Source organism: Gobio gobio, assembly GCF_949357685.1.
Source record: "Gobio gobio genome assembly, chromosome: 16".
Lineage (NCBI taxonomy): Eukaryota > Metazoa > Chordata > Actinopteri > Cypriniformes > Gobionidae > Gobio > Gobio gobio.
In genome coordinates, this window is record NC_137109.1 from 40,759,951 (window position 1) to 40,785,116 (window position 25,166).

Consider the following 25,166-nt stretch of genomic DNA (forward strand, 5'->3'; position numbering starts at 1 on the left):
CATTTTTCAAGGTGTCTTTTTGTTTGTAAATGAGGGAGATTTGCACATGATTCTTCCCAAAGGAGTTTCAACTGCACATAGTGATTTAGCAGCATCTTCATTACAGTGACAAGAGCTTTCTATAGAAATACATGTACATTATTTAAGAAAAGACTAAAAGTATTTTTATTTAAGGTGAAATATCAAATATGTTTTTTAATGTTCTTTAGGAGCATCTAAGAAAAAGGTTGGTGACAGAATGAAGAGAATTGTAATAGAACACCTTATTTTAGGCCCAACACCTTGTTTTGTGTGATGGAAAATCTGCAGAATGGTTTTAAACATGGTAAAATGTTCAACTGTGCTGAGAATATTATCAAATTTGCTACAACAATTAGTAGAGTATATGTGGAACAACAGCTGTTCCAATTCAGCAGGAATCTCTAGATTTGTTTGTGTGGGTCAGAAGAAGAGAACAAAAGATTACAAAGTGTTCCAATTCCCTAAACCTCCCAAGTATTAAATAAATTGTCCATGACGTCCAATGTATCTTCCCGAAACTTTGTCTGCTCCTAAAATACTTTTTTTTAAATACATTTTTGATACATTTTAATCTCACTGCCACAGGCTACAAGAAAATAGGCAGTTCACTAAGCAAGCAATGAAACATTGGAGACTGATCAGTTATCCTCGCATCAAATGAACCGGTTCCCCAAATAAATCATTCAAAAAGACTCAGAAGTCACTGGTTTTAATCAGTCTGAAGACTTCTTCACTTCACAAACTCATAAATCAACATCTGTCTTGCTTACCGAACTGCATGTTATGAGTACTTTTCTTGAAAGGAAGCAATTTTCATTGATATACATAACTGTGCCAAAAAAAACTTTTTTTCTCGATTTTACGACGGTCAATCACTGTTTTCAAAATAGCATTCAAATAAAATAAAATGGAAATAAAAACAAAATTCTCTTATAATTACCATGAGTTTACCTGCACATAGCAATAAAAACCCTAGGGCGCTTTTTGCCCAAAAGTCTGTGATTTTTAATGGCCACAGAGAGTCTGGACCTTGGTTTAGCTTCTTATCCAAAAGGATGGTGGTTTTTTGACAGTATATTGTCCCCATCACTATACTCGGGCATTAAGACCCACACAGACCACAGGGTGAGCATCACCTGCTGGCCTCACTAACACCTCTTGCAACAGCAACCTAGTTTTCCCAGGAGGTCTCCCATCCAGGTACTGACCAGGCTTAGCTTCAGTGGGAAACTAGTCTTGGGCTACAAGGTGATATGGGAACATGCAGCATTTATGAGAACAGGTTGGAAAAAGTGGCCTCTTAATTGTCTCCTAAGGCTCTGGTGGAACGTCAACTGGTCGCACGGCAGACAGGAAGCGCTGTGCATTACACAGGCAGGCTTCACACCGGTCACGTCACACTCGTGTTCTCAAGTTCAAGGCGGCAGTCCAAAACAGTGAATCTAATCACAACATAGGCAAGATTTGTCTGTAAGGGTACTGTCTAAACGCACAGTTACCTGACAAATATTTTTTAAAATAAACCTGACTCTCCATTTTCTTCCACCCCAGATAGGGGATTTCATCTTTATTTTTATTTCCTTTTAATTCCTATTATAACTGTTATACTATATATATTAAAATTTTATTCACTTATGACTATTTTAACTTCATTTCTGTGTAAAGCACTTTGAATTGCCACTGTGTATGAAATGTGCTATACAAATAAACTTGCCTTGCCTTGCCCTGCCTAGGCAAAAGTTCACTTCAAGAATCAACAAAGTGCAATTTACATTATTTGTCTATAAGGCATTTTTATTCAAGCCAAAAAAACAAACCAAAATGCGCAATACACAATTTCCTAGGTTGAAATCAGTAAGTACATATATTTGTCCCAAGTCATTGTATTTTAATGGAAAACTATGTGAGAGACGCTGTTTTGCGGAATGACTTTAAAGGGTTAGTTCACCCAAAAATGAAAATTCTGTCATTAATTACTCACCCTCATGTCGTTCGACACCCGTAAGACCTCCGTTCATATTCGGAACACAAATGAAGATATTTTTGTTGAAAGCTGATGGCTGAGAAAGGCTTCAGATAGGCCTCCATTGGCATTCAGTACATTGACACTCCCAAGACCCATAAAAGGCTCTTAAAACGTCGTTACAAAGTCCATCTCACCACAGTGACTCTACAATAATTTTACGATGCGACGACAATAGTTTTTGTGCACAAAAAAAAAATCAAAGTAACACCTTTATCCAACTTGTTCTTGTCTTCCGTGTGTGCCTCCACGACGCATGCGCGAGAATATGACGCAGATCCGGCGTTCGGACATATGACCCAGAAGAGATTTGTTTACAAGCAGAGGAAGACGCGCGTGTCTAAGCTGTTGGATTCTACATTGATTGTGCTTTAGGTCTCGGCGTAGTGCTCAAAATTGGGCTTAAGTGTGCATTTCATGGATTCCCGAACGCTGGCGCTACGTCATATTCTCGCGCATGCGTCGTGGAGGCACACACGGAAGACAATAACAAGTTGGAGGTGTTATTTTGATTTTTTTTTGCGCACAAAAACTATTGTCGTCGCATCGTAAAATTATTGTAGAGTCACTGTGGTGAGATGGACTTTGTAACGACGTTTTAAGTGCCTTTTATGGGTCTTGGGAGTGTCAATGTACTGAATGCCAATGGAGGCCTATCTGAAGCCTTTCTCAGCCATCAGCTTTCAACAAAAATATCTTCATTTGTGTTCCGAATATGAACGGAGGTCTTACGGGTCTCGAACGACATGAGGGTGAGTAATTAATGACAGAATTTTCATTTTTGGGTGAACTAACCCTTTAAACATTTCGTCATAGAACATTTTAATGCTGTGGCGCTGCACAGTGTTTCTCTCAGTGTGCAACCCTCTTTACGCATTGTTTTGCTAATGTTTAAGGCTCCTTTTAGGGGAAGGGCTCTCATAGCGATGTCATGTAAAGTGATAGAACACAATTTATGAATCATAAGCTGACAAATTGGCTAGTATGTTGATATGCGCTACCAGCCGCAGTGGATTTTCACCCACAGTTGGTGGGTTGGCAGGTGTTAATTTCAAAACAGCAAGGGATTAATAGTAGTATAATCTGCTCAGGTCATTTCAATCAATCACATTTTTCAAAAATGTTTCATACATTTTTTAACTCTGCATACATCTTTGGTATGCAAAGACATAATTTGGACAAATTGTTGGTGGCGACAGCAGTCAATATACATGTGTCAATAGCAATATCCTGTCTGCCTCCTGTGCCCACCCAGGGGTCCGCTCCTGTCCTTTAAGTGCCCTTTTCATGTCACTGTTGCACATAATAATTACTTAACTCTCTAACCACACAATTTAGGGCAGGCCTCCGTCAATTAACCCAAGAGGCTTTTAGTCAAACAGCGCACAGGTCACAGACAGCACGCTACACTTGCAGGGGTCCCGAATATCATTCTTGTGATGCCTCTGGGGGAGTTTGTAAATAAATGAATATGCTTATGGCTACATTGACCTTTAACACACATGAGCATGAATGTAAAGTTAATAAATGCTATAGGGTCACAGTTTAACCGGATCCTTGTTCTTTAAAATGTCTGTGGGTCACAAGCTGTTTCTAAAATCCAAATAAGATACTGCAGTCTTAATGACCTACATAACTAGACAAAATGCGACCAAGTCCAAAAATGGCTTTATGCAGGTAGGAAAGCTTATTTTATGCACACTTGCCTGCGTACTTGTTTCTAATATAGTCCTACCTGCTGTTGTGCATTTGAGGAGTGGATATATCAACCTGTTGTTATATCGGTGTGAGGAGCTCATGTCTGTCAAAGCAAAAGGTGTGACATTATTAAAAAAAAGGGCTGACACTGAAGGACTCAGAGCTGCAAACGTATCCCATAAGCCTCAGCATCGCTCTAGGGGCCTCTCGCTTTCCTGAGCTGAGAGGATCAAAAGATTAAAGAGCTTCAGTTTGGCGTCAGATTAAACAGGACCGATATTCTCACAAACACAGGCCAATATATTTACTATGCTAATGTAGGGGATAAAGCTAAGGGGAAATGACCACTTCCTGATATTCAATGAAAGAGAATACTCTCAACATGTATTGGTTTCTTAAACAGATTGGGTCCAACAGGTCTTCAAAAAGAGCTCTGGTCTGTACACACATTCTCATCGGAGCAATTACAAATGAGTACAAATCTCTCTTTTTTGCATAAAAAAAGTCTTACAAAATGAGAAAACAAATGTTGAAATCATATTTGAAGAACTATTGCACTGCAGTTACAGCACAATTTGTCACGACTAGCAAGACTAAGACTAGCAACACCAAAGTTGTGTATTCTCAGATCTCACACACTGATATTAAAAACTTTAGTAGCTTCAATGTACTCTGTCGCTTTGGATAAAAGTCTCACGAATGCAAAATCGTAAACATATATAAAGCAGTTTTAAAGTCCTTTTGAGCATCATATCCACATTCTTTTTTTTTTCTCTCTTTTTTATTTAAATTTACTTAATTATTTGTGCATGTATCATTCTTTGGTTTTGCCAATTGGGTTGAAACTTGTTCCTATGTTGAACTTTGTGGAACTAAGATGCTCAAATAAATAAAGATGATGATGATGATGATGATGATGATGAAAGTTTTTGGAGCAGCAAATCAGCATATTAGAATGATTTGCGAAGGATCACTAAAGTGACAATGAATGGAGTAATGATGCTGAAAATGCAGCTTTTCCATCACAGCAATCAATTTAATTTCTAAATATAATCAAATAGAAAGCAGTTATTTTAAATTGTAATAATATTTCACATTTATGGTTTTGCTGTATTTTTGATCAAATCAATGTAGCTTTGGTAGGCATAAGAGACTTCTTTCATTAAAAAAAATCTTACCGACCTCGAACGTTTGAATAGTATAGTATAGCAAAAATGGATCTTTACTTCATTTCAAATTACTATTGTAAACAGCAGCACATATATTCCTGAAAATCAATGCAAATTGGTGCTTTGAACTGAATCAGAGAAAAAAGGAGATGTAGAAAAATAAATGGGAATAAATCCTAAGGCTCAATATGGTAGAAATCTTGCCTTTCACACCTTATGAATGAATCCAAATGATAATTTCGCCCAACTGTTTACTTTCACTTTATACATAACAGACTGTTTACACATGAATACTCACAAAGACGGGCATTTTGACACATAAATGTGTGTATTTCAGCACAATAAGACGCAAAAGTGAACTGAATTCAGCATGTGCGCTTCTGATGTGCGCCACAGAAAGCCTCCCTGTCAGTACCGAATTCAATTCTCTTTCACGGTTTATTGTACTCATCAAGCACGTCCTGCTCTTTCTTCTTATTCATCTATGTTTCTTTGCTTTTCTATTGTGTTTAAGCAGTCCTGCGCTGCCTGGATGTATTAACTATCTCTATCGATTGACATCGTCATATCGGCCATCCCTACTGCTCACCTCCACACTTTGAAAACCCCTAACCTAGATAGAATAATAGCTGCCCAATGGAGTTACTAAGATGACCACAGAGTGAACATGCATGCCAAAATGATATTATGAAAGCAATTTCAGTTCCGACTTATGATTGGTCAATAGAGTGTTGTAGTTGTGCAGCCTAAAACCCACACTATACTAACAGCTCTGATGTGAAACATCTGTTCACCATATCACTGCAACTTCCACAGAGAATTGTTATATTTGTTGCGTAGCAACGCTCTTATGTCAGGGATTATGGTCTATAGTCTGTGAAGACGTTCGAACACGGCACATGTTTTCAGTGCTCGAACAAGGCCAAGCGAACGCTAGCACATTATGGCTGACAGAAGATCAATTCATTTACAGATAAAAGTGCTCATCATTCCACTCAGCAGTCCGGCGCTGATCGCTTTCCGATGCCACCTATGTGCAAACACAGAAGAGCGTGATCACTCACTTGTGGGCTATATACACACGCACGCGAACAAGCAATCAAAATTGCATTCGGTCTCAAGCAGCTTTATGAAACGCAACAGATATTGAGCTGACAGCATCGTTCAGCAATGTCATAACTCCTCCCACACTCACTCGCACAGTCATCATAAAGCCATTTAAACTTAATTTTACTGATTCCTAAGAGCTGTGACAAACACGACACAATCATGGCCATTTCATCATCCAGTGCACACACATCTGAGCATGTGTGCAGGGTGACGGGGGGCGGCGTGCACATGGCCGCCTTCACACACTGACACACATTACACTAGCAGCGGATGAATGAGGTCGTGGCACTCGACAGCCTCTCGTAAAACAAGATTGCTCCGGGTCGAGCGATACAACGCAGCGGTAAGCTTGACCTATGTGAAATGTCAATTAAAACAGATCTTCATACATGCAATTAACCCTTTGAATAGCTGCGTATCAAAAAAAAAAAAGCTACAAATTCACAAAAACGCTAGAGACACAGAAATACGCCATTTAAAACCACACACAGCTCATTTATCTCTCGCCAATGAAACGAACATTAGCTTTTTAATGCATCCAACGCCATTTTCGTCCATCTTGATCATGTTTGACACGTCAGGCTAATCTGGCAAGCGAACGCTAGTAGTATTTTGAGGAAAGAGAGCTAGAAATGTAGGGTCGATACTTACAGGGCTTTTATCAGCCTGGCTGGAGACTCCATGGCCGCCACCACTAACTAATGGCTTCATAATGGAGGTGCAGAGCCAGGGCGAAATTTAAGCATCCTGCTGGTTCCCACTAATCTTCCCCTCTCTCCCCCCTCCAGTGAGTCTTCCCCCTGTCTCCCTTCTTTTCTCCCCCCTCCTGCAGGGGAGAAGAGGAGAATCTTTCCCGGGGAAGGAGGGGGAGAGAGTATGTTCGCCGTAGATGATGCGCTGGATTCAAACAACACGGTTCCCCCTCCAAGGAAAAAAAAAAAATCAACGTTTTTCCTTGTCAGGTGCACACGGCATCTGTCTGTCCATTAGGTCCATGAAAAGAGGGGGATGAAGGAATAAGAAATGAAAATAATAGGAGAAACAAATCCAGGCAGGGATGAGCAAAAAACAAATCCTCCGTTTCAGGTAATTAGGTAAGACTCTCCTACCAGTGGCGACCAATGCCGATCGACAGTGTTATAAAAATTGAGGGGAAAAAAGGCAAAAATGGCTGACAGCACTTTCACTCCCTCCCCATCCTCTTCCTCTGTCTCTCTCGTCTCCACGCACACGGCTTTATGCACCATTAGCCGAGACTGTGACCAGGGAACAAACCTCACGCATCCAAGCTGTCTTTGTTAAACACTCCCGGTTCATTTGTGTCCAAAGCAGGGGGTGTGTGAGTGTGTAAGAGACTGTGTGTGAGTGTGGAGGGGGAGGAAGAGAGGGGGCTTTGAATAGGAACCTCCTCCCTCCCTCCCTGATGTTGAAAGAGCGCCGCTGGTGCCGCTTACTACACACATATATACTCCAACACATATGAGTAGCTTACGCATAATGTTGTCAATCATCATCAAGGTTAACATTTATATGAATTTATAAGGGAACGTTTATATCTTAGATTCTGAAACTGCTCACATTTTCTTTTAAAGCCTTCTCTAGTTTATTTTAAACAGGCCATATAATCAAATCATATCTATATAGCTATTCTACGTTTCCACCGCAGGAACTTTCCCCAGGAACTAGGGACTTTGGGGTGGTACTCTGTGTGTTTTGACCGCAGGAACCAGGGTCTAAATGAAGTTCTGGGTAAGTATTTCCCCCTCAAAACGGCAAAAAGTTCAGGAACTTTCGGGGGTGGGACTTGGGCGCTGAACATGCTGATTGGTTGAGTTCACGCAGCATTTTGATTGGTCGACTTGACGCAGCATTTTATTTCAACCACTATTTTTAACAGTCTGTTGCGGTGCGTGCAGTAAGAGTTGTTTGCTATTCGAATCAACAATGGAGTTTTAAAAATACGCCTGATCGGCCGATGACAAGGTTCAGGCTTTATTAAATTTATTTGCAAAGGACGAAATCCAGTAGGAACTGTAAAGTCGACGCACGCAGTCCTATGTCACCGGACTAATTTGCATCATCTTCACGGTAATTTAGACTGCGATGGAAACACAGGCAGCATCAGATCTGGGGGAAAAAGAGTTCCTGGGACAAATTGTTCCGGGTAATTTCGGTGGAAATGGGGCTTATGTTATTTTACACCTAAAAATTGACAAAATACCTTTTAGCAGATTTACAGATTTAAAATGTACAGTGTTTCTCTCTGAAGAACTAACCTCATCATCCTACAAACATTCAACCCAAACACATGTTCTCTAGAGTAAGAATGTAGCTTAATGTGGCTATTTAACCAAAATAGCAAGTCTTTTTGATATGTCCGGCCCAAACTTCGGTTTACACTATAAAATATGAAAATATTTCAGGTTTTTTTTAATGTTCTTGCGATGTGACTGCATTCTGTGCAGTTTCTCAATTAATATGAGCTTAATTAATTAATATCTCATTATTGTATGAATTTCTATATAAATATTATACAATATTATATTGTATTTATATATAAAGAGTATATATATATATATATATATATATATATATATATATATATAAAGAGTGTATATATATGTGAGTATATATATATATATATATATATATATATATATATATATATATAGATATATATATATAGATATATAGATATATAGATATATATATATATATATATATATATATATATATATATATATATATATATATATATATATATATATATATATATATATATATATATATATATATATATATATATATATATATATAGAGAGAGAGAGAGAGAGAGAGAGAGAGAGAGAGAGAGAGAGAGAGAGAGAGAGAGAGAGAGAGAGAGAGAGAGAGAGAGAGAGAGAGAGAGAGAGAGAGAGAGAGAGAGAGAGAGAGAGAGAATATATAATATATTCACATTACCCGTATACATACACGCACACACTCGGACAGACACTGCGAGACTAAAGGCACTAATGAGAAAATTGGAATATTAAGAGCATGCAACGGGTGAGGAGCAGATATGGAAATAAAAGAGGATGAGAGAGAGTTGAATGGTGGAAGGGGGAGAGGAAGAGAGGGATGGAAAGACAAGAGAAATGAAGGATGAGCACAGTTAGCCCAGCGAGAGTAATGTCATTATCACGCTCCCCTCCGCTCACCACCAGGGCTGCAGGCAGTTGGCATGGCAACCACGGAGGAGAGCCATTTCCTGGTCGGTTTGGGCGGGAGAGTGTGAGAGAAGGCTGGAGAGGAAGAAAAATAGATCGAGAGACAGAGATGGAAAACGGTAGCAGACGACAGAAGCACAGAGCACATGGCTCTCTGACATCCTCCTTGTTACTATGACAACGCAGCCAATTCACTCCCAACCCCCATCAAACACACACACACACATGCTCCAGTTACCCCTCTGGGTGACTGACAGCCCCGCCCACACACGACCCTTTAGCTTTGTGATGACGGAAGTGAGCTCACCCCTCTCTCTCTCACACACACACACACACACACACACACACACACACACACACACACACACACACACACACACACACACACACACACACACACACACACACACACACACACACTTCCCTAAAGGTCAATCTCTCTGTCTGTCCGTCAAAATAAAGACATATAATAAATGTTATCAAACAATCAATCAGTCATCTGTCCATTTGCTATAAAGCGCTTATTGTTTCACAGTGAGGTGAGCTGTGATATCTAGCTGTGCCCTTGACTGACACTATATGATAATTAGAATTTGAATAACAAAGAAAAAAATAGGAACAATGCATGCAAGCAGGGCAGCAGGCCAACAGACAGCCAATCAGATGACTTATGCAAATTTCCATTTGCTAATGTCTGACACATTTGATATCATAAATCTACTATGTATAAATAAGTAAGTCGACTGACAGAAATATGGTGTAAATAATATTAAAGAAAAATAATCTTTATAAATCCATAAACTATTGATTAAAAAACAATTTGGACAAAATTAAAGGAATATATTTTCATTAAAATGTGTTTTTAATAGGCTCAAGTCAATTTAAATGTGTGTATTTAAAGGCTTCATGTCAATTTAATACAATGAAATGCCAATTATATGTAATAAAATGGTGAAGGCTTTTAGGGTTTATGCTTAGACGTAAGCATTTAGCTACCGTATCAAATAGAAACCGCCAGCTTGCATGTTTATCGTCTGTGCTTACAAAGGCGGTGTGGGCGTGAAGATACAGATAGGCATTAGCGAGTGAAATTTTGGACGGCTTCCAGATATGCACAGGGACCAAAACAATCCCCTGATGACATCATCTCCGATGATGTAATGCCTGACAAAAACAAGCTCAGGTGCTGCCACGTCCCGTAGTTAGAGTAACCACCAATCATCATAGGAAAACCGAGCGTCATTACGTCACCGCGGTAACAGGGTCACATCAAGGGACGACTCAGCGTCACCCAGAGCACATTTCAGGAACAATAGATGCTCATTACGGAAAGGTTGAGATTGGGTCAAGCAGCCTCCGCTTCATGTGAAACAACAAAGACAGTCCAAGTCCACAAAGACATTAGAAATCTATTTGAAGAAGTGAGTGAGCAAATAGGCTTTTAAATTAAGGTACATTACAATTCAGTTGTCATGTTTACTGATCAATGGATGATGTTGTTGTTTTTTTAAAGGCTGACACATATGTAGATGTCTAGAGAACAAGCTGGTGCACAATATTAGACATTTGTTTAAACCGTAATATACCATGATATTATACAAATAATAATAATATTTAAAATTCAGTAAAACTACAAGAAAATAAAACATTTGCAACCTGCAAAAAACATGCATACATCAAAATGTATATGTATATATACATACATACACTCACCTAAAGGATTATTAAGAGCACCTGTTCAATTTCTCATTAATGCAATTATCTAATCAACCAATAACATGGCAGTTGCTTCAATGCATTTAGGGGTGTGGTCCTGGTCAAGACAATCTCCTGAACTCCAAACTGAATGTCAGAATGGGAAAGAAAGGTGATTTAAGCAATTTTGAGCGTGGCATGGTTGTTGGTGCCAGACGGGCCGGTCTGAGTATTTCACAATCTGCTGAGTTACTGGGATTTTCACGCACAACCATTTCTAGGGTTTACAAAGAATGGTGTGAAAAGGGAAAAACATCCAGTATGCGGCAGTCCTGTGGGCGAAAATGCCTTGTTGATGCTAGAGGTCAGAGGAGAATGGGCCGACTGATTCAAGCTGATAGAAGAGGAACTTTGACTGAAATAACCACTCGTTACAACCGAGGTATGCAGTGAAGCCACAACAGCAGAAGACCCCACCGGGTACCACTCATCTCCACTACAAATAGGAAAAAGACGCTACAATTTGCACAAGCTCACCAAAATTGGACAGTTGAAGACTGGAAAAATGTTGCCTGGTCTGATGAGTCTCGATTTCTGTTGAGACATTCAGATGGTAGGGTCAGAATTTGGCGTAAACAGAATGAGAACATGGATCCATCATGCTGTGCAGGCTGGTGGTGGTGGTGTAATGGTGTGGGGGATGTTTTCTTGGCACACTTTAGGCCCCTTAGTGCCAATTGGGCATTGTTTAAATGCCACGGCCTACCTGGGCATTGTTTCTGACCATGTCTATCCCTTTATGACCACCATGTACCCATCCTCTGATGGCTACTTCCAGCAGGATAATGCACCATGTCACAAAGCGCAAATCATTTCAAATTGGTTTCTTGAACATGACAATGAGTTCACTTTTACTAAAATGGCCCCCACAGTCACCAGATCTCAACCCAATAGAGTTCCCTGGATGTACAAATCTCCATCAACTGCAAGATGCTATCCTATCAATATGGGCCAACATTTCTAAAGAATGCTTTCAGCACCTTGTTTAATCAATGCCACGTAGAGTTAAGGCAGTTCTGAAGGCGAAAGGGGGTCAAACACAGTATCAGTATGGTGTTCCTAATAATCCTTTAGGTGAGTGTATATATATATAAATATATATATATAAATTGAATTAAAACTATACAGGAAATGATGTGACTTTCCCTCACAAGCACTGAAAGGTATCTACACACTATATCTAAAAACTATATCTTCTTACACCAAGATTTATTTAGTAAAAGTTGAAATTGTTACAACAATATCAAACAGAATTTATTATTGATCAGACAGTAATTTGTTCAAAAGTCTTTTAATCATGATTTCATTAGTGTCATGTGCTCTTAGCATTTATGCTAGCAAGTGGAGTTTTTGCCGTCAAACTCTGTTACCAATGTTGTTTTTACATATTGCCTAATTTGTCTTTTACAGAGTTGACCAACAATACTACAAAGAAATTACTTTGTCGTTAAAAGAAAAAAAATGGGTGGGATGGGGGTTGGGGGGGGGGAGGTTGTGTTTGGCAGGCACTGAATTATTAAAGGGGTCATGAATTGAAAAAATCTGATATATAAAAGGTCATGGTAAGAATTTAAGGATACTGAAAACATCCTCGTTAGTCAAAAAAAAGCTTTTATTGATGGTTGGCTCAGCAATTGATCGATCTGTGAATGTTCGCACCAGTGACGTCAGAGTGCAGTGAAACGCCACCTCAACAGAAGAAGACGAACAAAACAAGAGCAAGAGATTGGATTTGCAGACAGAATGATATTAACTATGTTGCGCCTTCTGGATCCGACAGGAATGATGCAACACACTTTTATATATCTATATATATATATATATATATATATATATATATATATATATATATATATATATATATATATATATGTGATAGTATTGCATTACAGATCGTTACTGATTATGTGTCTAACTAAACATAACTTACTACACTGTCACAGGCTGGAGTATCCTTTGTATTTTAGGTGCTGTTGGTTTATTGTCCTGCAATTCGGGATCAGACTCGAACATGTATGGGCCAGAGCACGCAAAGCTGATGTCCCCGGGCTAATGATGGGCTATCTTAAATAGTGAAATAACATTCCTTTCTTGATGTGCGTTGTTCACTCTCTTCACTTGATATTTGAAGGAAAAATACAACCGCGGAAGTTTTGAACATGCTGATTTGTCTGCAGTGTGTGTGTTAGTGATGCGGTTCGCGGTTATATCCACCGATCGGGCGGGCCAAGTAATAACAAATATAATTCCAATAAATTGTGGGTGGATGAGAGAGAAATCATTGTGTTTGTTTGATGAAGCATTATTGCGAGCCCAGTGGGCGAATCATTCCGGTTTCCCAACGTTTTCAAAACAATTCCCTATGTGCACTGACGGGCAGTCGAAGTTCATTATAATATGCAAAACTGTTATCCAATCATAGCAGTGGGCATTTACTTCAAGTCTTCAATGCGGCACACCCATAAAAAAACGAGCGTTTCAGGAGCTAGGCTCAAAACCAGGGTAAAAAATAGCCTATTACTTATTCATTATGATGTTTTTGAATGTAAGTTGACCTCAGACAACAGTATACTTTTTTTTGTAAAGCCAGTTCATGGCCCCTTTAAAACAAGAACACTGGAAAGAATTTCAGTTTTTTTTCCTTAACTTTTTTAAATGCTCTTATATAGATAATGTATGATAATGTAGAATCACTAATATATATTATATATCCATTAAGAAAGCAGTCAACAGACTTTGGAGATAACACAATGGACCTGATGCTGATCATTTTAAAATAACCAATTACCGGCTGGTTAATTGGCTATCACTAGTTATGTCATCCAATTTCCTTCAAACTAGAGCAGTTATGGTTTCTCATCAATAGTACTTGTGTTTAGCACAAGGCCAAACAAAGCTCAATACATTAAGACATGCAATAATATGAACGTGTGGTTTATTAATCGATGAAGGATTACGGTTTTGATCAATTAATCAATCCATAAAAAAGGAAAACCAAGGGGTTTAGAGAAGTGATGATGTAGCCAAAATATGTCATGCTTCTTATAAAGCTCCGAGAGGTATTTCAGAATACAAATTGAGATATTAGTTCCTTTTGAAAAGCTACTGTTATCCCTCTACTGCTGAAAACAGCACAACTGTCAAAGATCCCTCTCCAGCCTTTACTCAAGGGAGTCGGGATGCAGAGGAAATGAGAGGAAGTGGGAGAGAGAGAAAGAAAGACACACGAGAGAGAGACAGACAGATAGGATTAACATCGACTGAAGCTCTTCCGGATCGTTCCTTTCACGCCAAACCTCTTCAAAATTTGAGTACAGTAGGGCTAGTCTGCACTCATGAGCCACAGCTACAATGTGACAATGAAGAAAGCTGTGACAAGCAAATGCAAACACCCATTTTGTACTGACATCTAATATACTGTATTTAAGCATAATATCTGCTCATGAATAGAGCTGCATAGCAATGATGGTAAACTGTTTTGCTTATATTGTGGTAGATATAATGATATGGCTACAATGGGCTACATATGACCATGGTGAATAAACATGAAGTAAAGAAAACATATAAAGCAAAATGTGTTCCTAACAAGCTATTCTTTAGAAGAGAATCTGGGTTTGATCTGTGTCCATTAAAATGCCAAAAAAAGAAGCATCTAATTAGATGAAATAGCATCTGTAAACTATTTAATTTACAGGATTATCCAAAACCAACAAAATATAAACCATAACATAAACTCAATAATTATACTGTGACATAAATATTATTTTCATGATGTAAAATAAATTACGCTGTGATATAAGACACAGTCAAACTAATATCTCAATTAACCCGTTTCATTACATTCAAATGTCTATAGTAATATAGGAGTAATCATCTAAATGACTTGCACAGTAATTAACATGCAGTGTTAGGGCTGGTTAAGATCGTAGACAGAGAACACTGCATGCATAACAATAAGGGCCACTGCATTTATAATACAAGGAGAGCAACTTCAAATGACCTATATGTTAATAATGCAACAAACCAAGACTTGCCATGCATTAACTATGGGTTAAAGGGGATAGGTTAGGCAGGTCAAAGTTGTTCCAAATACCAATATGATCAATTAATAATTAGATTAATTAACATTCATTTTCACAATATACTACACTTCAATTCAGTAATACGATGTAGTAGCCTGCTACTGCATGTCATTTAGGGTTGCTATTTTGCTAAACAGCACAATGTACTTAAATTCTGCTGTATATCGGCTATTAAAAATTATGCAAACATTTATATCTGAGCATTGAGCAGTGTTTGTGATTGCGATTGTAAAATGCAGATAAATGCACAGATTCCATATTTAAATATCTCTGTTGCTTGGCATCCATAAACAGCTTATTGTTAGACTAATTAACTATTACTGTACTTGGTGGAATAATTTTATTAATATTAATAAATGTAACTGGCTTTCGGCTTCATTTAGATTCTGAATTAACCTTTTAGAGAACATAACCTAGAATTTGTTTTGGGCACTGATTACATGGGCGTCGGAAGCAAAACAAAATGTGGGTGGGTCCTCTCTCCGAAAAATTTTACTGAAGGTAGATGCCATTTACATTAAGTAAAAATATACCACCTTGTTTGCAAAACGTCTGGTTGGGCAAGACAAAATTACGGAAATCACCATATCATTGAGAGCAGTAATAGTGTAGGGGAAAGATGCATGGCATCAAGTTTTGACGCAAATCGACTTGAGGTTCGAATCCGCCTTTTGCCGAACTCATTCTACTCCCTTTTCTGGAAAAGCATTTATTTTCAATAAAAATGAAGAAAATATAAGAAAATTGGAAATAAAGCATCTAACATGTGTTGAATAATAAGTGTTTATCGGTTAGGGGTAGGTAAACAGACATGTGCTGAATTAGAGATGATAAAAGTGAGTGGGTCCAATATCATTGATCGTAAAAAGTCTTGTCCCACCCACATACAATGGTTCCGATGCCCATGACTGATTAGGCATAACAATATGATCTAATATTGTGTTGGTCCCCCTTTTGCTGCCAAAACAGCCCTGACCCGTCGGGCATGGACTCCACTAGACCCCTGAAGGTGTGCTGTGGTATCTGGCACCAAGATGTTAGCAACAGTGTACATGGTCTGCAACAATGCTTAGGTAGGTGGTACATGTCAAACTGACCCAAGGTTTCCCAGCAGAACATTGCCCAAAGCATCACACTGCCTCCGCCGGCTTGCCTTCTTCCAATAGTGCATCCTGGTGCCATGTGTTCCTCAGGTAAGCGACGCACACGCACCAGGCCATCCACGTGATATAAAAGAAAACGGGATTAATCAGACCAGGCCACCTTCTTCCAATGCTCCGTGGTCCAGTTCTGATGGTCATGTGCCCACAGTTGGCGCTTTCGGCGGTGGACAGGGGTCAGCATGGGCACCCTGACTGATCTGCGGTTCTGCAGCCCCAAACGCAACAAACTGCGATGCACTGTGTATTCTAACACCTTTCTATCAGAACCAGCATTAACTTCATGAACAATTTGAGCTACAGTACCTCATCTGTTTGATCAGACCACACAGGCCAGCCTTCGCTCCTCACGTGCATCAATGAGCCTTGGCCGCCCATGACCCTCTTGCCGGATCACCACTGTTCCTTCCTTGGACCACTTTTGATATACACTGACCAATACTGACCGGGAACACCCCACAAGAGCTGCAGTTTTGGAGATGCTCTGACCCAGCCGTCTAGCCGTCACAATTTGCCCTGTTCAAACTCCCTCAAATCCTTACACTTGCCCATTTTTCCTACTTCAAACACATAAATTTTGAGGACAAAATATTCACTTTCTGCCTCATATATATCTCACCCACCAACATGTGCTGTGATGAAGAGATAATCAGTGTTATTAACCTCACCTGTCATAATGTTATGCCTGATCAGTGTATATAAAATATGGCTACTGTTAGCTTTCACATTTTTTTACTTTTTTAAGTCTAATCCGAATTATAGTCATGTGTGGCCAAAAAAAGCCGAGTTTTTTCTTTCTTAGCATGTGGCTAAGCAGAACTGATATGTCTTGGGGGGATATGTTTAGCATGGGACTAATTAAAGATCAATGCAATAGACAACACAGGTGTTCAATCCTGTGGAGGAAGAGAAAGTGCCTCAGCTTGCTTATAAGAGATGCTTTCTCACACCACCTGTCAAGGTTCAAAGTGTCCATAAGCGCACTTCCAATCCTGCACACTTCCTGTCAAAACACAGATGCAGGAAGAGGATTTCCTACTAGAGCGAGAGAGCTGAAGTGAATTTCTTAAGGAAAGAAACGCAGGAGGAAGAATTGCTGGTCTAAAAACAATGGTTAAGTGAGATGTGGCGTTCTGGTAATTGCGGAGGGCATGAAGGGCCAATGCAACAGTACCCAAAGAAGGAAGTGTGTTTTTCCCTTTTCCAGAAGTAGAGCAACTGCATTCTGATGAGTGATTACTACATGCACACATCAAAACTAATGGCACATGTGAATTATTCATATTTTCTGTATACATGAGTCCATTTTAAATAAAACACTGAGAGAATCTGGGCTTACCAAAATAATACGTTACTGTAAGCATGTGCCAACATAAAAAGATATACATTAAAAGAAAACAAAAACTAGTTTGATGCGTCATAATTAGGTATGGGAATCATAAGGAATGAATGATTCTGGTTAAGATTTGATTCAGTGAATGATTATTTTAGTCATTTAATGAAAGTACTCTTCCCTTGCCTGCCAAAATTGGTTTACACGCACGCACGCACTCTACATGTTTCTGTTGAAAGGAATGGTTGCTATTCTCTGCTGTACAAAAATGTGTAATTTTTGCAATTCAAGTTCATGCGATTGCCGCCGGGCACAGGCTTACCGTGCAGTACTGTCATGGCGTGTACCAGCTTATATTTATCAGGTAAACTGATAAATATAAGGTATCAGGTAATATAAGATTATCAGGAAAAACGGACTCATGGCAAATAGTGAGGACAATGCAATAGAGAAAAAGTTGTAAGACCCTTTAACAAAACAGAACATCACAAAAAACAATTTCCTCCAACACTTCAAAATGACCTGTATGTGAATCTAAATATGCATCAGTTCTTGATTCACAACTCTAGTCATAACAGGGCAAAGTTGAAGCTGTTTGCTCAGGAGAAAGAAAGTTGTAAAAGTTAAAGCGCAAACCTGAAAGGTCACTGGATGGGACACTGGTTTAACTGTCAACTTATATTACCATGCATGCATGGTAATCTACAACAAAACTGCTGAAGACAAAGGAAAAAGGGATGAAAAGACAGTGAGATCAAAGGACAAGGACTGCAAGGTTTCTGCAAGGTACATTGCTCCTGGCTGATAGCCGTCCATCTGGACCTGACACCCCGCTGTTATCATTTGAAACGTCCGTGTGGCTTAAACCATCAGCTCTATCATAACTGTCATAACAGCTATGACGGAGCTGGTGTCATAACTGTCAACTGCCATTTATGCTAATGCACAGTTCAGCAGGACATAAATACAAATCATTTTCTTTCTACAGTGTTGAGCTGCAAATATGAAGAAAACAAAGCATGTTTAGAGATATTTCGCCACAGCAATACAATATCTTTGTGACAGTATAAAACCCTGAGGGTCATAACAGATATGACTTATGCACTATAATCCAAGTCTTCGGAAGCCATACGATAGCTTTGAATGTGTGTGTGAGTTTACAGTTGTATAAATCTTTTTAAGTGCTTTGCTTTTGTGTCTCTGTGCCGCCATATACTGCAGCAGCAGCCATCACTGAGGACAGCTCTAAAAATAGAGCCGACTCTTCACAAGAACACCTGACAAGACTCCTTCTCTCACTCTTTTCCACTCTCTAACACACACGATCACACTTTCCATCTCCCAATCGCTTTGCTTCACTCCTTACCGAATCTAATTACGGCAAAACAAGTATCATCTCAGCGGCAGCAAAGTCTACCCATCAGCAGCCCTCATCAAGCCTAGGGCGTCAAATAACACGCTAAAACACATTAACACATACATATCTTACATGCATGCACCCTTGTTTGTGCTGGGAAAGGGCTGAGTCTGCTAGTGCAGCACAAATAAGCCTAGCTACTAAATCCTAAATTGCTGCTGTTGTTTAGTGGTTCTCAACTAGCGCAAGTCTGTTCTGACTGGATCATGGGGAAAATAATGGGCAAAAAATGTAATACAATTGAACATTTAATTGTGCTTAGCGAAGTTAATAGGAGAAAGAAAAAAAATACTTAGAAACAAATCGTTGGTTAATAATGTCAAAGGCCATGCATTTATATGGCTCATAAGTAAAATGGTAATATAGCCAAAACTAATACAATATTCAGCTCAGAGTTTGATCCATCAGTACGTGGTACTTCACACATATTCTTGGGCCTATTATTAATAAATACATTTATATAAAATATATATATTATAGGTAACACTTTACAATAAGGTTTCATTAGTTAACATTAGTTAATGTATTAACCAACATGAACTAACCATGAGCAGTACATTTGTTACTGTATTTGTTAATCTTTGTTAACGTTAGTTCATAAAAATCCAGCTGTGCATGGTTTGTTCGTGTTAGTTCACAGTGCATTAACTTGTTAAAAATGTTAACAAGATTTTAATAAAGTGTTAGTAAATGTTGAAATTAAAGGGATAGTTCACCCAAAAATGAAAATTCTGTCACAATTTACTCACCCTCAAGTTGTCCCAAAACCTTTATGAGTTTCTTTGTTCTGCTGAACACAAAAGAAAATATTTTGAAGAATGTTTCTAACCAAGCAGATAGAGCAACCATTGACTACCATAGTAGGGAAAAAAATACTATGGTAGTCAATGGTTGCTCTATCTGCTTTGTTACAAACATTCTTCAAAATATCTTATTTTGTGTTCAGCAGAAGAAAGAAACTCATACAGGTTTGGAACATCTTGAGGGTGAGTAAATAATGACAGAATTTTCATTTTTGGGTGAACTATCCCTTTAACATTAACACAGATTAATAAATGCGTTATAAGTGCAGTTCATTATTAGTTCATGTTAACTAATGAAACCTTATTGTAAAGTGTTACCATAGTATATTATATATTCTAAAGAATTTTATAATAATTACGTTTGATTTTATGGATTTTTGTTCTATAATAAATATCAAATTTTGTTACTGTTGTGGGTAGCCGCTTGATGTCCAGTGTATAATCTGGGTCCTCAAGCAAAATTTGTTGAGAAACACTGAAATAATTGGTTGGTTGTGAAAGAGTTACCCATAACCAGTCGATAATTCATCGCGCACCATTTGTGCTACATGAATGATACCTCAAATTGTTAGGGAAAGGTATACTATTACATGCTATGGTATAATATAAAGGGATAGTTCAACCAAAAATGAAAATTCTGTCATCATTTAATCACCCTCAAGTTGTTCCAAATTTGTATGAATTTATTTTCTCTGCTGAACACAAAATAACAAATTTTGAGGAATGTAGTATCCAAACAGTTAATGGACCCCGCGTTTTTGCTTTCTCCATACTATGGGAGTCATTTCGGTATCGTCAACTGTTTGGTTACCCATATTCTTAAAAATAGAAGAAAGAAATAGGTTTAGAACAACTTGAGGTTGAGTAAATGATGAGATCTTCATTTTGAGGTACAGTAAATGATTAATGAAAATTAAATGATCAAAATTATGCTCAAACTACCCCTTTAAATGATCAACATTATGATTTTCACTGGCCAGGAAAACAAAACAAGGAGGGACCCAAGCCATATTTAGAGACCAGAATATTACAGAGACTCTTTTGACTTGGTCCAGTAAGCAACCACCAAGCATTCACTCAGAACATCCTAGCAACTTCATAGTAACACACTTAAAACCATGTATAGCATAGCATAGTAACGCCCCAGGAACCCCAAAAAATATTTTGTCTGACTAGTTATGAGACAATGAAAACTGAAAGACTGAAAGGTAAAGGGGGAGGGGTTGCTGTAATTTATAATAATATCTTCAGTATTACTCAGAAGTCTAGTTTCAAATATAATTCCTTCGAAGTTTTGGTGCTTTATGTAACGCTATGTAGTGTACATGATAAAACCCGTTCAACATTTGTGTTAGCTACTGTATACAGGCCACCTGGGCATAATACAGACTTTATCAAAGAATTTGCTGATTTTCTATCAGAGTTAGTACTGGCCGTAGATAAAGTACTAATTGTTGGTGATTTTAATATCCATGTTGACAACGGAAAAGACGTATTGGGATTAGCATTTAAAGACACACTAAACTCTATTGGAGTTAGGCAACACGTGTCAGGAGCCACTCATCGCCATAATCATACTTTAGACCTAATATTGTCACATGGAATAAATGTTGATACCGTTGAAATTCTGCAGCAGAGCGATGACATCTCAGATCATTACTTAGTATCATGTATACTTAATTTAGCTAAGGTTGCAAAGCCGCCCCCTCGCTTTAAAAATGGCAGGACAATCACTGCCGCTACTAAAGATTGCTTTTTAAATAATCTCCCTCATCAGTATCATCTGCTCAGCATCCCAGATAGTATAGAAGAACTCGATGTTGCAACAGAAACTATTGACTCTCTCTTTTGCAGTACTTTAGACACAGTTGCTCCTCTGCGCTTAAAGAAGATTAAAGAAAATAGTCCAACGCCGTGGTACAACGAGCACACCCGGGCCCTTAAAACAGCAGCCAGAAAAATGGAGCGCAGCTGGAAGAAAACAAAATTAGAGGTATTTCGTAATTCGTGGAAAGAGCACATGATCACATACAGAAAGGCTGTAAAAACTGCTAGATCTGCTTATTTCTCAACTCTCTTGGAAGAAAACAAACACAACCCAAGGTATTTATTCGATACAGTGGCTAAATTAACCAAAAATAAAGCTTCAACTTCTGATGATTGTAAACAGCACAGCAGTAATGACTTTATGAACTTCTTCACATGTAAGATTGATAATATTAGGAAAAATTTTTTAACCATGCAGCCGTCTAATACAGCATCACATCAGACAGAGCATTGTAGTGTCACTGAGGAAAAATTACACTCATTCACTGCTATAGGAGAAGAAGAATTGGCTAAACTCGTTAAATCATCAAAATCGACAACATGTATGCTCGACCCTATACCAACTAGGCTATTAAAAGAGATGCTACCAGAGGTCATAGATCCTCTTCTTAATATCATTAATTCATCTTTGTCATTAGGATATGTACCGAAAACTTTTAAGTTGGCAATTATTAAACCACTTATTAAAAAACCGCAACTTGATCCTACAGATTTAGTCAATTATAGACCAATCTCAAATCTACCCTTTCTGTCAAAAATACTTGAAAAGGCAGTGTCTTCACAATTATGTTCCTTTTTAGAAAGAAATGGTATCTGTGAGGATTTCCAGTCAGGATTTAGACCGTATCATAGCACTGAGACTGCTCTCGTCAGAGTTACAAATGATTTGCTCTTATCATCCGATCGTGGCTGTATCTCTCTATTAGTGTTACTCGATCTTAGCGCTGCATTTGATACTATCGACCACAACATTCTTTTGAATAGACTCGAAAATTATGTAGGTATTAGTGGAATTGCATTATCATGGTTTAAATCATACCTATGCGACCGTTATCAGTTTGTAGTAGTAAATGAAGATATGTCACACCGATCGCAAGTTCAGTATGGAGTACCGCAAGGCTCAGTGCTAGGACCGCTACTCTTCACCCTGTACATGCTACCACTGGGAGATATCATTAGGAAGCATGGCGTTAGTTTTCATTGTTATGCTGACGATACTCAGCTCTATATTTCTTCACGCCCTAAAGAAACTTACCAATTCACAAGATTAACGGAATGCATAGCTGATATAAAACATTGGATGACTGGTAATTTCCTGCAACTCAATTCAGAAAAAAACTGAATTTTTAATTATTGGACAAAAAAGCTCCACAAGTAGTAACCTAGAATACTGTCTAACACTTGATGGCTGTTCTGTCAAGTCCTCGTCGTCAGTGAGGAACCTGGGTGTGCTCTTTGATACCAATCTTTCGTTTGAAAGCCACGTTTCTAGCATCTGTAAAACTGCTTTCTACCATCTTAAAAATATATCTAAATTACGGCACATGCTCTCAATACAAAATGCTGAACAGTTAGTTCATGCGTTCATGACCTCAAGGTTAGATTATTGTAATGCTCTACTGGGTGGTTGCCCTGCTCGCTTAATAAATAAACTCCAGCTGGTCCAAAACGCAGCAGCTCGAGTTCTTACTAGAACCAGGAAGTATGACCATATTAGCCCAGTTCTGTCAACACTGCACTGGCTGCCTATTAAACATCGCATACATTTTAAAATCTTACTTATTACTTACAAAGCACTAAATGGTTTAGCTCCCCAATACTTGAGTGAGCTCTTAACATATTATACTCCATCACGTCTACTGCGGTCTCAAAATTCTGGCCAGTTGATCATACCGAGAATATCCAAATCAACTGCAGGCGGTCGATCGTTTTCCTATTTAGCACCTAAACTCTGGAACAGTCTTCCTAACATTGTTCGGGAAGCAGACACACTCTGTCAGTTTAAATCTAGACTAAAAACACATCTCTTTACTGTGGCATACACATAAAACACTTTTTCAATGAAATGATTGTTAGGCTGCATTAACTAGGTCAGCCGGAACCGGGAACACTTCCCATAACACCTGATGTACTCGTTACATCATCAGAAGAATGGCATCTACGCTAATGTTAGTCTCTCTGTTTTATCCCGAGGTTTACTGCAGTCAGCTGGATCCGGGCCGTATCCAGATCAGATGGTGGACCTTTGCCCAGAGAAGACCAACACAGGACCCCGAAGTGTCTGGGAGACCGTGATTAGACTCCCCCTGAAACTGCCTCATCGACACGGCATCTCAATAAACCCGTCTCCTGCGTGTTGCCTCCGATCATTCGAATATTGCACTTTAATAATTATTTAATCAACATCATCCTCAATAAACCCGTCTCCAGCATGTTGCCCCCGGTCCCTCGAATATTCTGATCTATTATGACCTCCGAGCTGTAAAACTGCCAGAATAATAATAATAATACGCTGTTTGTTAATTGGCCAGAGGAGAACTGGCACCCCGACTGAGCCTGGTTTCTCCCAAGGTTTATTTTTCTCCATTAGGTCACCTAATGGGGTTTTGGTTTCCTTGCCACTGTTGCCTCTGGCTTGGCGTGCTCAGTTGGGGACACTAAATTTTTCAACTAAACATCGAAATACATCTAAATAATAAACTAAATTAACCATTTAAACTAAATTACTGATCAAATTATTGATCTAAAGCCCACACTGTCACTGTATGATACTTGAAATTTTTCCAGAATGGCTATACAGCTGAATAAAATTATGCTGCATTATTTTCCTGTTTAACACTGTAAAGCTGCTTTGAAACAATCTACATTGTTAAAAGCGCTATATAAATAAAGTTGACTTGACTTGACTTGACAATTATCTCAGTGTGTAACCTGGAAGCTTGCAGTATAGAAATCACTCACTTTAAATCATTGTTGGACCAAACATTTGGCAACATAAATACACACAAGACACATCTACACAAATAAGCCTCATTGCTACGGACACAAGGTCATAAACTCTTATCACACACACATATATAACCCACATATACATATATAAATCACAGCTATGCAGAAAGTGACACACAGAGAAACGGAAACAGTGAATAAATACGATACCTGAGCCTTAACGCATTCCTGTGGAGGAGCCAGTATGAGGAGAGAAGCAGAGAAGAGGAGAGTTATTATCAGCCTGGGTTATTGAGGAGCAGAGCAGGCTCAGAGAAACCCTGTTAAGCACTTTGCAAGTCATACTACGGGAAGAAGAGAGGGACACATCCTTTATAAAAGCTCAGACGCTATCAAAAAACAACAGAGGGTAGTGCACACACACATACACGCACAGCCGAGAAACATGAGGCGGATGCTGCAATAAAAAGCCACATAGCTAAAATAAGGAACTCGGACACTTCAGGTGAACAGAAAGGCGGCTAATTATGCAACCAAATGCAAAAGATGGGAGGTCATTTAGTGACTGAACTACTGAAATGCAATGATCAGCAAACTAAGAGACGCAAAA

The 25,166-nt window shown here is 38.7% G+C and overlaps 1 protein-coding gene across 7 annotated transcripts in view; it reads right to left on the bottom strand.

The window, feature by feature from the left end:
• Nucleotides 1-25,166, bottom strand: part of rapgef2b (Rap guanine nucleotide exchange factor 2b) — a 142,983-nt gene that overhangs the window by 32,574 nt on the left and 85,243 nt on the right. For 5 of the 7 annotated variants that reach the window (XM_079839883.1, XM_079839880.1, XM_079839879.1 and 2 more), the window contains exon 7: nt 24,767-24,784. The exons of the other annotated variants lie outside the window; for them this stretch is intronic. In XM_079839883.1, coding sequence (XP_079696009.1) covers nt 24,767-24,784 — 18 coding nt within the window. The remainder of the gene's footprint in view (nt 1-24,766; nt 24,785-25,166) is intronic. 7 annotated transcript variants of the gene reach the window in all.